Here is a 12,469-nt window from a genome sequence, read left to right as displayed (position 1 = left end):
ACAATGTGGATGAACCTTAGAAACGTTATGTTAAGTGAGAGAAGCCAGGCACAGAAGGTCACACACAGTATGATTCCAAATGTGAAATATTCCCAACAGGGAAATTCATGGAGACGGAGCTCACATTGGTGGGGGCCAGGGGCGGGGGGAGGGGGCAAGGGGAACAGCAGCCTAATGGGCATGGGATTTCACTTTGGGGTGATGACAGTGTTTTGGAACTGGATAAAGGAGGTGGTTGGGCAACACTGTCAATGCACTAAATGCCACCGAATTGTTCGCTTTAAAATGGTTAATTTCATGTTAGGGGAATTTTCACTTCAATTAAAAAAAAAATAGCTCGTGGGCCCTCCTTCCCCAGGGACTTAGGGACTCCAATTCAGACTGTATTAGAAACCACTAATCCTTTTGCATTATAAAGGGGCAGCCTAGGGAGGTGGAGGGGAACGACTCTCCTGGGGACACAGAGCTGGTCCCAGCTAGAAGAGAGCGAGAACCCAGATCCCATTCGCAGAACAGATCTTTACTGAGAACGAGTCCCTGTTCTAAGCACTGAGGATTCAGCCAGCCGTGAGCAAGACCCAGGAGTCCTTATGGAGTTTGCCTGGCCATGGAGGAAGGCTGACAAACACGTAAGAGAACGTCAGGCAGGGTTAGGGATGCGAAGAACAACGAGGCAGGTAAATGGTTAGGGGTGCGGTGGCTAGGGAGGGTCTCTAAGAGGAGGCAACATTTGTGCGAGCCAAGCAGAGCAGGTGTCAGGTTGGAAGGACCAGGACCAGCAGGTGCAAAGGCCCCACCAGACAGGAACATGCTTGGTGTGGTAAAAGGACCAGTGGGGAGGCCGTCTCTAGTTGCATCATTTCTGAAGAAAGGAGACTCATTCTGCCCTGGAGAACGTAGTAGACTGTTCCCTGCTTAATAGACGCTGAGTCAATATTTAACTGATGCTCACTGATGGAAGGCGGTTGGGAGGGTGAGCAGAGTCTGGGAAGGCAGTGGGAGCGACACAGGCTTCCTGGCTGATGGGGACGGCAGCACAGCTCCCAGCTCACCAGCCTGGCTCCTGGCCCCCCACCCTTGAGTGGGGAGGTCCTGGCAGCAGCTCCCTGAGGCTTCCTGGGCAGACTGCTAAGGTGGAGGGGTGCTTTAAGTGGCACGGAGCCCAACAGCTCCCCCAGGATGCTTGTCTTTAATCGGCGCCTCTGAGTGTGGCATCAGCCATAGGCCACCCCAGGGAGGCCACCTGCTCATCACTTCTCCCTCGCAGGCTTGGGGCACAGGGAAAGAGGGGGTCTGGAGCTGTCAGGGGGTGCTGGGTAGAGGGCTGGTGAGTTCTGAGATGTTTCTCTGCTCAGATAACGGGAGGCAGCCCCTGCCCACATTTGGGTAAAGGAGAGAATGAAGAATTGTCAGGGCCAAGAGTGGAGGCTGCTCTCTGCTCCTGCGTATTTATTTTACTTTCCTACCCACGCTTGCTGGGTTGATGGGGTTTGAGGCACAGAGGGTGAAAGACTGAAGACTTGACAGTTAATTTTAAGGTCCCCCAACTTCCCAGCTGGGGGGGGGTGATTTGCCTTCTCTCTCTGAACCTCACTTTTCCTGTCTATAAAATATGGATTAATACAACAAAGCGTAGGTCCAGTAGTTGGGCCCGTGAGGGCATTCAACAATCCGAGTCTGAAACCTGCGGTCGCCTTTCATTTCTTGTCTGTGGTTGAGAAGATCCCCACTTCGTCCCACCTAAGCAGGCAGCCCTCCATGGGGACCTCTGCTCCAGCACCATCTCTCCCAACTTCCTTTGGTGACACGAAGGTCCCCTGCATGGGCAGGGTGGCCGCTGACCTGCCCCCTGGGCGTGGGGCAGCATTTTGGGGAACAGAGTAGAAGCAAGGCTCTGCCCTCATGCTTTCCTGTGTCTCTGGTGCCACCACCAGCCCCGTCCATGACCACTGGCTCTACCTCCCAGGCCCTGGCCATTTTGTTTCCCAAGATTCCTGCTCCCTTTCTAGGCATCTGTTCTGGATCGCACCTAAGTGGGCAGTAGGGTCCTCTGGCTCTGTCCTCCCTGCCTCTCACTGGCCACTCAGAAGGGACCAGAAGCTTGTTCTTGGTCTTCATCCACCAGGTGGCTTGACAGGTTCTGGGCAGGTTTACTAGGTTTCTTGAATCACAGGGAGTAAATATTCCCTAAAATGCATGGTGGGTAAAACACGTGGTTCTCTCTCCACGATCCTAACCCCTGCCCAGTGTCATTTAGGGAAGGGAAGAGGAAAGAAGCAATGGGAGAAGACAAGGGGGGGATGGGTGGGAGAGATATATATCTGACTCTTGTGGCATCAGACTTGGGCAGGATGGGGTAATGGCCAAGGCACGTGGACAGTCGATCCAGACGGCCCGAGTTCTAGCTTCCCAGCTGCTAGCTTGTGACCAAGGGCAGTTTCTTTACCTTCTTGGACATCAGTTTCTTTTATTTATTTTTTCTTTTTTTTAAAATATATATTTTAAAATATTTTATTTATTTATTTGTCAGAGAGAGAGAGAGACAGAGAGAGAGAGTATACAAGCAGGGGGAGCGGCAGGCAGAGGGAGAAGCCGGCTCCCTGCTGAGCAAAGAGCCAATGTGGGACTCGATCCCAGGACCCTGGGATTGTGACCTGAGCCAAAGGCAGACGCTTCACTGACTGAGCCAGCCAGGCGTCCCTATTATTATGTTTCAATTTATGTAGTTTAATTTGTTTTTGTTCACGTAAATTGTCCTCTATCTGGGCATCAAAATAAACTTTTGAAAGAGATTGAACAGATTTCTAACAGTATTAGAGTATTCCTTTACAATAATAGTTATTACTGGCTCTAGGCTTTTAAAAAATTATGGTACAAAACACATAATATAAAATCTATCATTTTGTCCACTTTGAAGCAGACAGTTCATTAGTGTTAAGTCTATTTACGACATTGTGCAACTGGTCTCCAGAACTTTTTCATCTTGCAAAATTGAAACCCTATACATGTTAGACAACTCGCCATTTCCTCTCCCTGCAGCCCTTGGCAAACCAATTTCACTTGCTGTTTCTGTGAGCCGGATGACTCTGGGTGCCTCTACAAGTGGCATCTTGGAGTACTCGTCTTTTTGTAACTGGCTTATTTCACTGAGCGTGATGTCCTCAAGCTCCATTCACGTTGTAGCAAATGTCACAACATCCCGGAAGTTTTGCAGGACCCTGAGTGAGAGCTGATGGGGGATCTTGGACTGGGGTTTGGCCACAGAGATGGGGAGAAGTAGACAGATCAGGGAGATTTGGGGGAGGTCGAGTGGCAGGGTCTGGTGAAGGTGACGTCTCCAGCCTTGACCTTCAAAGGTGGCAGTGGACAGTCCAGTGGCTCTGTGACTTGTGTGCTCCTTCGGAGGATGGGTGGAAATGACCCAGGGCCTGATTTGGGAGCACAGGAAATTGAGAAAGAACCTCTTCTCTCTTCTCCGCCCAGAGCTTTGAGGAAACCAGAAGGGAGAAAGCAAGCAGCCGCTCTGGCTTCTTTAGCCCTTGCTTATATCTTCCTACGGAGCGCAGACCTCGCCACGGTCTTTGCAGCATCCCTGATGACAGGTAGGAGGAGGTGTGTGACAGTCCTACGCTCTGTCCCTATTCACCCCCGGGGGTCTGCTCTGCTGCCTCTGGTCTGTGTTATCCTCCACCCGCCCACCTAGAGACACCACCTGCCCCCGCCCCGGCTCCTGTGTCCTCCAAAAAATGGTTGGTTCTCCCTTCTGAGAAAGAAAATAGAGCGCAGAGAATCCTGACCCGGACCCTCTTTGGTCGGGTGGCATCTACTGAAAGCAGGAGGCCCCGGGCCTCACCCAGGGATGCTGGGATCTGACGTGAACCCCACTGTCGAGGAGCAAACAGCTCCACAGATGTGGCCGTCTGAACGGGAGCCGTGGTGGTTCATGAAAGGGGGGATAGTTCTGTTTGGTTTTGGTGTGGGTGTGTGCGTGGGAGGAGGGGGAGTTGCCAGAAAGGGCTACAAGGAAGATGGGATTTTCTAGAACTGAGTCTTGGCAGATTTTCATCAGCTTGAAGGAAAGGGTCAGGGGGCGGAGGCGGGTCAGGGAACCCAGGAGACAGACCCGGGTCCTCAGCCTGCTATCAGCCGAGACGGGCTGAGGGGTCTGCAAGGTCGAGGAACACCAGGATGATGGTGGGACAATATTTCCCACCGAGAACTGACTGGAAAGCCAAGGCTGCTGTAGGAGGCCAGTGTGCAGTCACACAGCAGACGCAGAGACCCTGTGGGGCGCCGGCCACCAGGAGCCCAATTTTCCCAGGGGGCCCAGAAGCAAGGCTGTGAGCTGGGCAGTCTGACTCCAGACCGGCGACTGTCATCCCCTCTGTGTCCCAGGTGGCTTGGACAGGACTGGAGGGAAGAAGAAGGGAAGATGGCCGGGAGTCGGCCTCAGGAGTTGGGACGGGGAAGAAGTGGGGGCGCCAGGGGCTGATGAGGGAGGGTGTGGGGCAGTAGGGGATGGGCAGGTCAGGGTGGGGCCCCGCGGTCTCCCAGAGGCCCGGGTCCCCCTCACGGAGCTGCGGAACCGGGAGGAAAGAGGGCCTGCCCAGCCTCAGTCTCTCCCCCTGGAAGGGACAGGAGTGTCATGGCCTGGTGCCCCGAAGATGCTGTCAGCACAGCCCGGCCCTGCTGCTTCCCTCCGGGCTCTGCCCACCGCCGTACACATGTCTGCTGTCCTCTCCGTCCCCTTCCTGGCCGCGGCTCAGGCACCCTGCGCTCTGGCAATTTCTTTCTTTGTTATTTCCTCACGGAGCTGGAAGTGGCTTTGAAGCCTGCCTGGTTCTTTAGAGGGAGAGAGGTAAAAGCAGTGCAAGGGATGTAGGTTGGAAACGCAGATGGGCGGCAGGAGTGCCTCCCAGCCACCCCCAACGCCCGCTCAGAACATCTGAGTGTCTCCGTGGGGCGCCCCTGTCCCGAGAGTATGGCCTCCCCTGCTTGCAGAGAGGATGTGAGAGCGCCCGGGGGAGGGCTGTCTGCTGTGAGCTTGGGTCAGGCAGGTTGAGGCGCGACTGTCATCCTCCCGCCCCACCCCTGCCATTCCACCAAAATAGAAGGACCCAAGTGTCAGCCCCAGGGAGGGAAGCCTTTGAAGCAGGAAACAGCCCGGGAGGGAAGGCTGAAGGAAGCAGGTGTGTTAATATTCACAGGGCAGCATCGGTCATCCGTGGGTTTTCTGTGTTTTCACGGCAGGCGGACAATCACCAGCTTAGTAATCCCACGGCCCGGGAGTCAAGGCCTGCACTTGGCTTAACAAATTGTTGGGTGACCTTGGGCCACTCACCTCCCTCTCTGGGCCTGGGTTTTCTCCTTTGTAGCATGGGGGACTGTGACTGGGTCCCTTCCTACTGTGACTTTCAGGATGTGCATCCGTGACAACTTGGGTCACAGATCCATGTCTCAGCACACGCTCGCCCCGCCCGCACCCCCCCCCCAATTGTCTGGGTGGCCTGGGAGATGCGAAGAGACACTGCAGAGCAGCAGTGACAGGAGCGTAATGCTGAGGGAGGGTGGGTTTTGCTTAAAGCCCCCTTTCTGGGAGGCGGTCAGGGCAGCCCAGGTGCGGACCAGTGCATTTGGGGTAGGGGGGCTGCTAACCCTTTATTCCTGGGGAGCCAGCTAGGGGGTACTGTTGGAGGGCTCAGGGGTCAGGAAAGGGAAACATCTGGGGGGCTTGGGGCAGGGCCTATTTATTGACTAGTTCGGAAATGTTTCAACATTTTGACAAGCCGTGGGAGCGTTTGGGAGACCTGCGGACTGCCGGCCGTGTGGCGTGGACGGACTGCCGGCCGTGTGGCGTGGACGGACTGACTGACAGGAAAGGCTGCCCGGGCCCCAGGGGCAACTTTCTTGCCGTCTCCACAATCAGAAAAATTCCTTTCCCTCGGAACTGGTGGCAGGTCACTGTTTCCACTTGGCCCAGCCTCCCAGGGCCTGTGGCCACAAGGGAGGCTTCCCCCCCAATCCCGGTCCACACACACAGCACCGTGCTCCGTGGCCTGGCCACCGCACGAACTTGCCCAGCAGTGGCCCGCACCACGGGCCGGGCAGCCTGGCGCTGGGTCTGCTGCGGCCGCCTCCCTCAGCCATCTTCCCTCCCCCGTGGGGGCCTGCTTGGCACCCCCCTCCCTCCTGGCCCCCAGGCCGCAGATGAGGACTTTCCCCTACGCTCTTCCTGTCTAGCGGAGGAGAAAGCTGGGGTGGAGTTGCAGAGGGGTGGCGGGGCGGGGGGGTGTGCAGCCAGGAGCAGGTGCAGTTGAAGGGGCAGCTGGCAGGGGCTGGGGGGGAGACCCCGGATTCTTTGTGCCGGGCTCCTTCTCTGCTTGCTGCCCCGACTTCCCTGTGCAGCAATTTCACTTTCTATTTTAAACAGTTTGGGTTGGTTGCTTCCCTGCCTTCCTGCTGGGTGTTTATAGTGAGGAAAATAATTGGTAATATTTGCACAGATGTGCTGGCGCTGCGGCTCGTCACGGGCACCTTTACCCAGGGGACCCTCCCTGCCCCCCCCCCCCCCCGCCAGCCTGAGAAGTCAGTCTGGGGGGGTTGGTGACAGCAAGCTCCCCCTCCTCCCGGGAGCCTCAGGCAGAGCTGGGAAACAGGAGGCCGATAGTGCCCTAGGCGCGCCCAGAGGCAGGCCTCAGCAGGACAGGGAGGGGGCCCTGCCCCTGCTGCGGGGACTGATCCCGGACCCGGGCTCCGCGGGATGCGCCCTTCCTAGGGGGCTGTGTGGGAGGGAAGCCCCTGGGGCCTCTGTTTCTGATTTCATTTTCTCCTGCAGAGCCTGCATTTGCTCCTGGGGTAAAGGAGGGGGTACAAAGGCGGGGGAGCAGGACGGAGGTGAACACAGGAAATCATCTGGCTTCTTCTTCGAACCATTCTGGAGGGCGGGGAAGGAGGCAGGTATCACGCGGGCCATGAGGCAGGGCCTGGACCGCTGTGTGTGCAGCACACTGCCCATTCTGGGGCCCAGCCAGAATGGCCATGGGGTGAGACCGCACGGCGGGCAGGGCCAGGGGACACGCCTCAGCCACCGGGTCTCCTTCACCCCTTGCACGCGTGTGTGCTGCGTGTGTGGGCGCGTCTGTGAGTGTGGGTCTGCAGTATTTGTGTGCCTGTGGGCCGTACCGGTGTGTGTGTGCGGGGCTGCCTGCCTGGGCCTGCAGGGATGTATGTGCATGCGTGTGGGTACATGGGTGTGCACATGTGTGCTACATAATTGTACCCGCGTACGTGCATGCATGTGCCTGGGTTCGGGTGCCCCCAGAAGCCCATGCAGAGACAAGGATTCAATTGCAGGTAGAGAACCCCAGATAGCATGGTAAGGGAAGTGAGGAAGAAGGTTGGGGGAGGAAGACAGCCAGGGAGGGCCGTGGTCTCCAGCAAACCACTGCCATGGGCATCTGACAGTCAATCCGTGGGGGAGTCACGGGAGCCGGAGGGCTCCCTTCCAAGGGCAGAAAGCCTCCCACTCCCATCTGTCACTGGTTGATGCCTCTTGACTGGGCTGTTGGCTCTCTGGCACTTCGGCTTGTCTTTGGCCTAGTGTCACAGAGTTCCCCGGGAGCAGCCTCCCGTGTGTGGAGCTAAGTGCTGAGGGGATCTCTGTAACACCACCGGGTCCGCAGCTCTGTGGTGGGGGTGGCAGGTGCAGTGGTGGGCCCTCCTTCAGGGCCCCCGCAGGAATGACGGGCTTGATCCTCTAGCCGCTGCAGGTGCCTGGCAAACAGCCTCAGGGCAAGCCCCCCTGGGGGGCTGCCCCAGCTGAAGAAAGCCTCCTCGCTCAGGCCATTCTCTCTTTCTGGGTGGCCCACATCCAACGACCATTTGCTGAGGGGGTATAAAGACCTGGCCCTTTGTCCCAACTTGGGTCAACCCTGAAGGATATCCTGGCTCCAGACCCCACTGCATTCGGGGCTGCCTTGCAGCCTGACCTCCCCTTGCCCAGATCTGCCTCCTTCTCCCTTCCCCAGACGATCTCCCAAGGGCAGCCCGTCATACATGACTGCCACTGATCTCTGTCTCAGGGGCCTCCAGCCCGCACAGCATGCGTGTGTGCAAGCAAGCAAAGCTGCATCTCGCCAGCAGGCACGTGCAGGTGCGGGGTGAACCTCTCCTACCTCCTCCAGGACCCTCCGTGCACAGTCATTTAGGAACCATCTAGAGCTGGTCCCTCTGCCGGTCCAGGCAGGCTCCTGGGGGCCTGGAAGTGAGAGGATGCTGGCGATCTGGTTGTGGAGCCTGGGGCCTGAGGTGGAGGTGGCTTCCTCCCCGCACTGTCCCGGAGCAGTGCTCAGGAGGGGGAGTTCATGCAGGTATGTGGAGGGGGGTACAGGGGGTACATGATGGGACTTAAGAATGGGCACCAGGGGACTGGGGCTCCTTGGGCCCCCCCCCCCCAGGCCCTGCATCCCCTCCTGATAGCTGCAGGCAGCTCAGTGAAGCCTCATTCACCCCTCCCCCGACCTCTCTAGCCTAGAAGGGATTTTTGCTTAGGCATGGATGTTGTCTTGTCTCGAATGGAATCTGGTGTCGACTACCACTCTGCATCCGGGCTACTCTGAGCAGAGAGGTCCTGGGACAGGGGACTGGGGGGTACCCTCACCACCCCTCCTGCTATGGCCTTCTGGAAAAGACTGCTAGGGCCCAGAGCAGCCACGATGGGGTTGGAGGTCAGTCTTGGAGGTCAGTGGGCTGTGGGTTGTGGGTAAAGGTGGAGGCAGGCGGGGACACTAAGAGGTCCAGAGGGCACCCGGTGTTACAGAAATGTTTATTACAAGGATAAATATATACAACAATGGGATATTAAAACTGCTGATCCTGGGCCTGTGGGACTTCAGGGGATGCAGGGAGTGGGAGGGGAGGGTGGTGGGACGAGGTGGGTCAGTGGTGGATTCACAGCTCTGGGCTCTGGATGCAGCCTGGGAACGACCGGGTCCCCAGATCCCGCACAGTTGGGTCTTTTGCTTGAGCCTACGCAGTCCTGCCCTCCTGGCTGCCTGGATGCTTCGAAAATTCTGGATGTTCCCTATTGGCTGGGGACGTTGAGAGTAGCTCTGGGGAGGGATGTCGGTGAAGGAAGCTGGCCAGGGGCCCACCACTCACCCCCAGCATTCAGAAGTGGGAAGACATCACTGGTCTTTGAGACACATGCTGCCCAACCTCTTTCTCTGAGTGGGTGGCGCCCTCAGAAATGGCTGTAGTTTGGCTCTAACCCAGATGCTCAAGGCAAAATTCAAACAGCTTGGGAGATTCCTGCCATGTCCCTGTCCATGAATACCAAGGGTTATGGGAAAATGAATTCCCTGGGTACATTTTCTCATCCCTCTAAACCTTGCTCAAGGGACACCTCTTCCAGGAAGCCTTCTGAGCACTGCTGGCCGCTCAGCAGCCATGTTAGTCCTGTATCCCTCCCCTCATTTATACTCGCTATGTCCCAGGGTCTCTCCTCATTGCTTTCTCAGAGGACCAGATCCGGGGCCCTATGCTTCTTGGCTGGTGGGCTGATGACACACTCTCTCTGGGATGGCATTAGCTCAGGGCCATCCAGGAGGAGCCCAGAAAAGGATGATGGGGGTGGGGACTAGGGTTGGAGTGGAGAGGCCCATGTGGTCTGGCAATGTTTCAGGACTTTGTCATCACATCTGCCTTTTGTTCCTACGCAAGGAAGTTCAGAGAACCTGCCTTGACAGCACTTTACATGGCTGGGACGCTTCTTTATCTACAGTCTATGATGTCTCATAAACCCGTAGGGGAGAGCCAGAAAGAGCTAGGGGGCCCCTGTGTGTCTGTGTATTTCCCTCCTGGTTGGCTGAGATGTTGGCCTCAGGGGACCAGAGAGTGGAGATGGGGAAGCTCAGATTGTCCCCAGAGTGGAGATGCCCATTAGCAGAAAGAACTGGGTCAGATCCCCTGCCCCCAGGTGTCCTTTTCTCTTCCAGTAACCTCCAGTTTTTTTCTCTGCAGAGAGGCTGGCTGAGCAGGGGAGTGGGCTGCTGGCAGGACAGGTGACCCTCTCGGGTGGGCAGAAGAGGCTGAGCTCCCGGCTAGCCTCAAGCCAGAGGTAGGTCCTGCCTGGATGGCTTGGTGGGCAGCCCTACCCTCTCCTGCTTCCTGACATAGCCTGGGCTAGCGGGTGGTGGCCCTGGCTTTGCTCTGGGGCCGGGGGGCCAGGGACGAGAAGGGACAACGGAGCCCTGCAGGCTGCAGCCTGGGAGGCCTCCCCCACAAGCTGGGGTGGCGGGTTGTCTTGAGGGGCCCGGGTGCTCCTGAAGGTCTGTGACCCCAAGCCCCATTGTCTCTTCAGGCGGAGTCGGGGCGTCAGGATGCCAGGCCATCCTGGCCACTAGCCATGGCCGTTCTGGGACATGTAAGCCGCCAGTGCCACCACCACGGCCACATAGAGACCGGCGCCCACGGCGATGGAGAGAGTGGCCAGGAAGAGGGCCCTGCGGGAGGTGGTGCTGGCCAGGCGGAAGTCTCCCTTGGAGATGGCCTTGCTGGTCTAGGGAGAGAGAGGCACTGGTGAAAGGGGCGTCCCCACCTCGGGCAATGTAGCCCCAGCCCTCTGGGCTCCAACCCCCTCCCACACAAAGGCCCCCATCCTCCCCCATCTTTGGTCAAGCCCTCCAATGGAGGGAAAGGGCTGGAGCAGATGCCCTGTGCCCCTTGTGCTCTTACCCCCTGGGAGAAGTAGAAGGCAGCGATGCCCAGGGGCCAGAAGCAGCAGAGCATGGAGAAGATAGTAAGGCCCAGGTGGTCCCTGGGGGGCAGCGCCACAAAGTTGTCTTCACTTTCACTGTCCGTCGAGGTCACATCACTCTGCAAAACACAAGTGGGCTTTTGTGACCAGAGCCAGGATCACGGGTGGCAAGCCTGTGGGGCCACGGGTAGTGTCATCTGCTGCGGGTGGGAGTGACCGGGCTCCACGCTTTCTACCTGAAGCCTTAACTGTGACCCACTGATTCCCTCCTTAGGAACTGGCACAAGCATACAAAGAAAGAAGGCAAGTGTGTACGTACAGGCACGTGCATCATCAGATAGTAATTGTGAAAGAAGGGGAGAGTCTCGGTGCCCAATGACCAGGAGATCGAGTTATAAGTGATGGGAGAAGGTACAATGGGACACCACGGAGACACCACGGAACCCTTACAGATTGCCTGGTAGACAAATGTTAAATGACATGGAGCCACACTGAAGCACATTGTCTAGAGAGAAAAATCTGGTGATAAAACAGTGTACAGCAAGATCTTTTGGGCAGAGTAGGGTGGGAGAAAGACATTGAATGGAAAATGACCAGAACATTATCTACTCAAATACTAATATTCTCTTCCAGGGGTTTTCTGTATTTTTAAATTACTTATATAATTAAGCAAACAAGATCAATAAATGCTATTAGAAAACTTAAGTCGCCAACCCAAGTGTGTGTTTCTCAAACCTGTGCCAAAGTACTCTTTCTTTGGTAACATACAGATTCTTGGGTCCCAAGCCAGGTTCACCGAATCTCAACCCTTAGAGCTTGGCCGGGGAATCTGCATTTTAAACACAGGCACTCACCTCCTCCTCCTCCTGGTCGTTCTCCTGGCCCTGCAGCTCCTCCTGAACCCCGTAGGACACAGTCTGAATGGTGATATCCTCTTCTTCTTGGTCCGGTTCTGCGGACCGCTCTGCGGGCCCAGCCTGGAGCTCCTTGTTCTCTGTGAAGCTGGTCTCACAGCTGCTTGCCCTGGGTTCCTTGACCTTGTCCCTCCCCAGGAGGCAGCTGGGCCTGTACCAGGCCTCCACGGCCAGCTGCAGGGACCCCGGGTCCAGGAGCTGGTGGGGGCGAGTGGAGCCAGCAGCACCCAGGAGGTAGGAGTAAAGCTTCTCTTGGCATGACCAGCTGGGCGAAGCCTCGCGGTAGGGGTAAGGGCCATGGAGAGGGGCGGGGCTCTGAGGCAGCAGAGGATTCTGCAGTTCACTCAGACTCTCCATGGTTCTGGGGCAGCTCCGGGGAGGGGAGCCTGGGCCAGTGGAGTCGTCCTCAGAGAGCCTGCTGGGCGAGCAAGACAGACAGAAGCTGAGACCAGGGTGCCCGGTGCGCGGCCGGAAACGTTTAAAAACACAGGCTTCCAGACCCTGCCTTTGGCACCAGCCAGCTGTGCGACCTTGAGCTGGCTCCTTCTCTTCTCAGGTGTCCTTTTCTTTGTCCACACAGTGGGTGCAGCAGCAGGACTTACCCCACAGAGCTGGTTCATTCGTCTAGCCTGCAAACACATAATGGATGGCATCAGCTCCCTGCCAGGCACTTATGCAGGTGTTGGGGACACAGAGGCGAGAAAGCCAGGGAGCAGGGAGAGGCAGAGCTCTGTCTCCACAGAGCTCACAGCAGTGAGGAAACCTGCCCTGAAGGACAGCAGGGGTATAAGAACGAGCG

General features: G+C 57.1%; 1 protein-coding gene across 1 annotated transcript; it reads right to left on the bottom strand.

Annotated features, from left to right (window-relative positions):
* Positions 1-10,399: 10,399 nt before the first annotated feature.
* SYNDIG1L (synapse differentiation inducing 1 like) lies at positions 10,400-12,027 on the bottom strand (the record flags this gene model as incomplete). The annotated part of the gene is made up of 3 exons (XM_080808791.1): positions 10,400-10,558; positions 10,735-10,875; positions 11,611-12,027. The coding sequence occupies 3 exons, from the start codon at positions 12,025-12,027 to the stop codon at positions 10,400-10,402; spliced, it is 717 nt and encodes a 238-aa protein (XP_080664917.1).
* Positions 12,028-12,469: the final 442 nt, after the last annotated feature.

Source organism: Martes martes, assembly GCF_963455335.1.
Source record: "Martes martes genome assembly, chromosome: 7".
NCBI lineage: Eukaryota > Metazoa > Chordata > Mammalia > Carnivora > Mustelidae > Martes > Martes martes.
The sequence above is the reverse complement of the archived record's forward strand: the minus strand, read 5'-3'. Positions and strand labels throughout refer to the sequence as shown.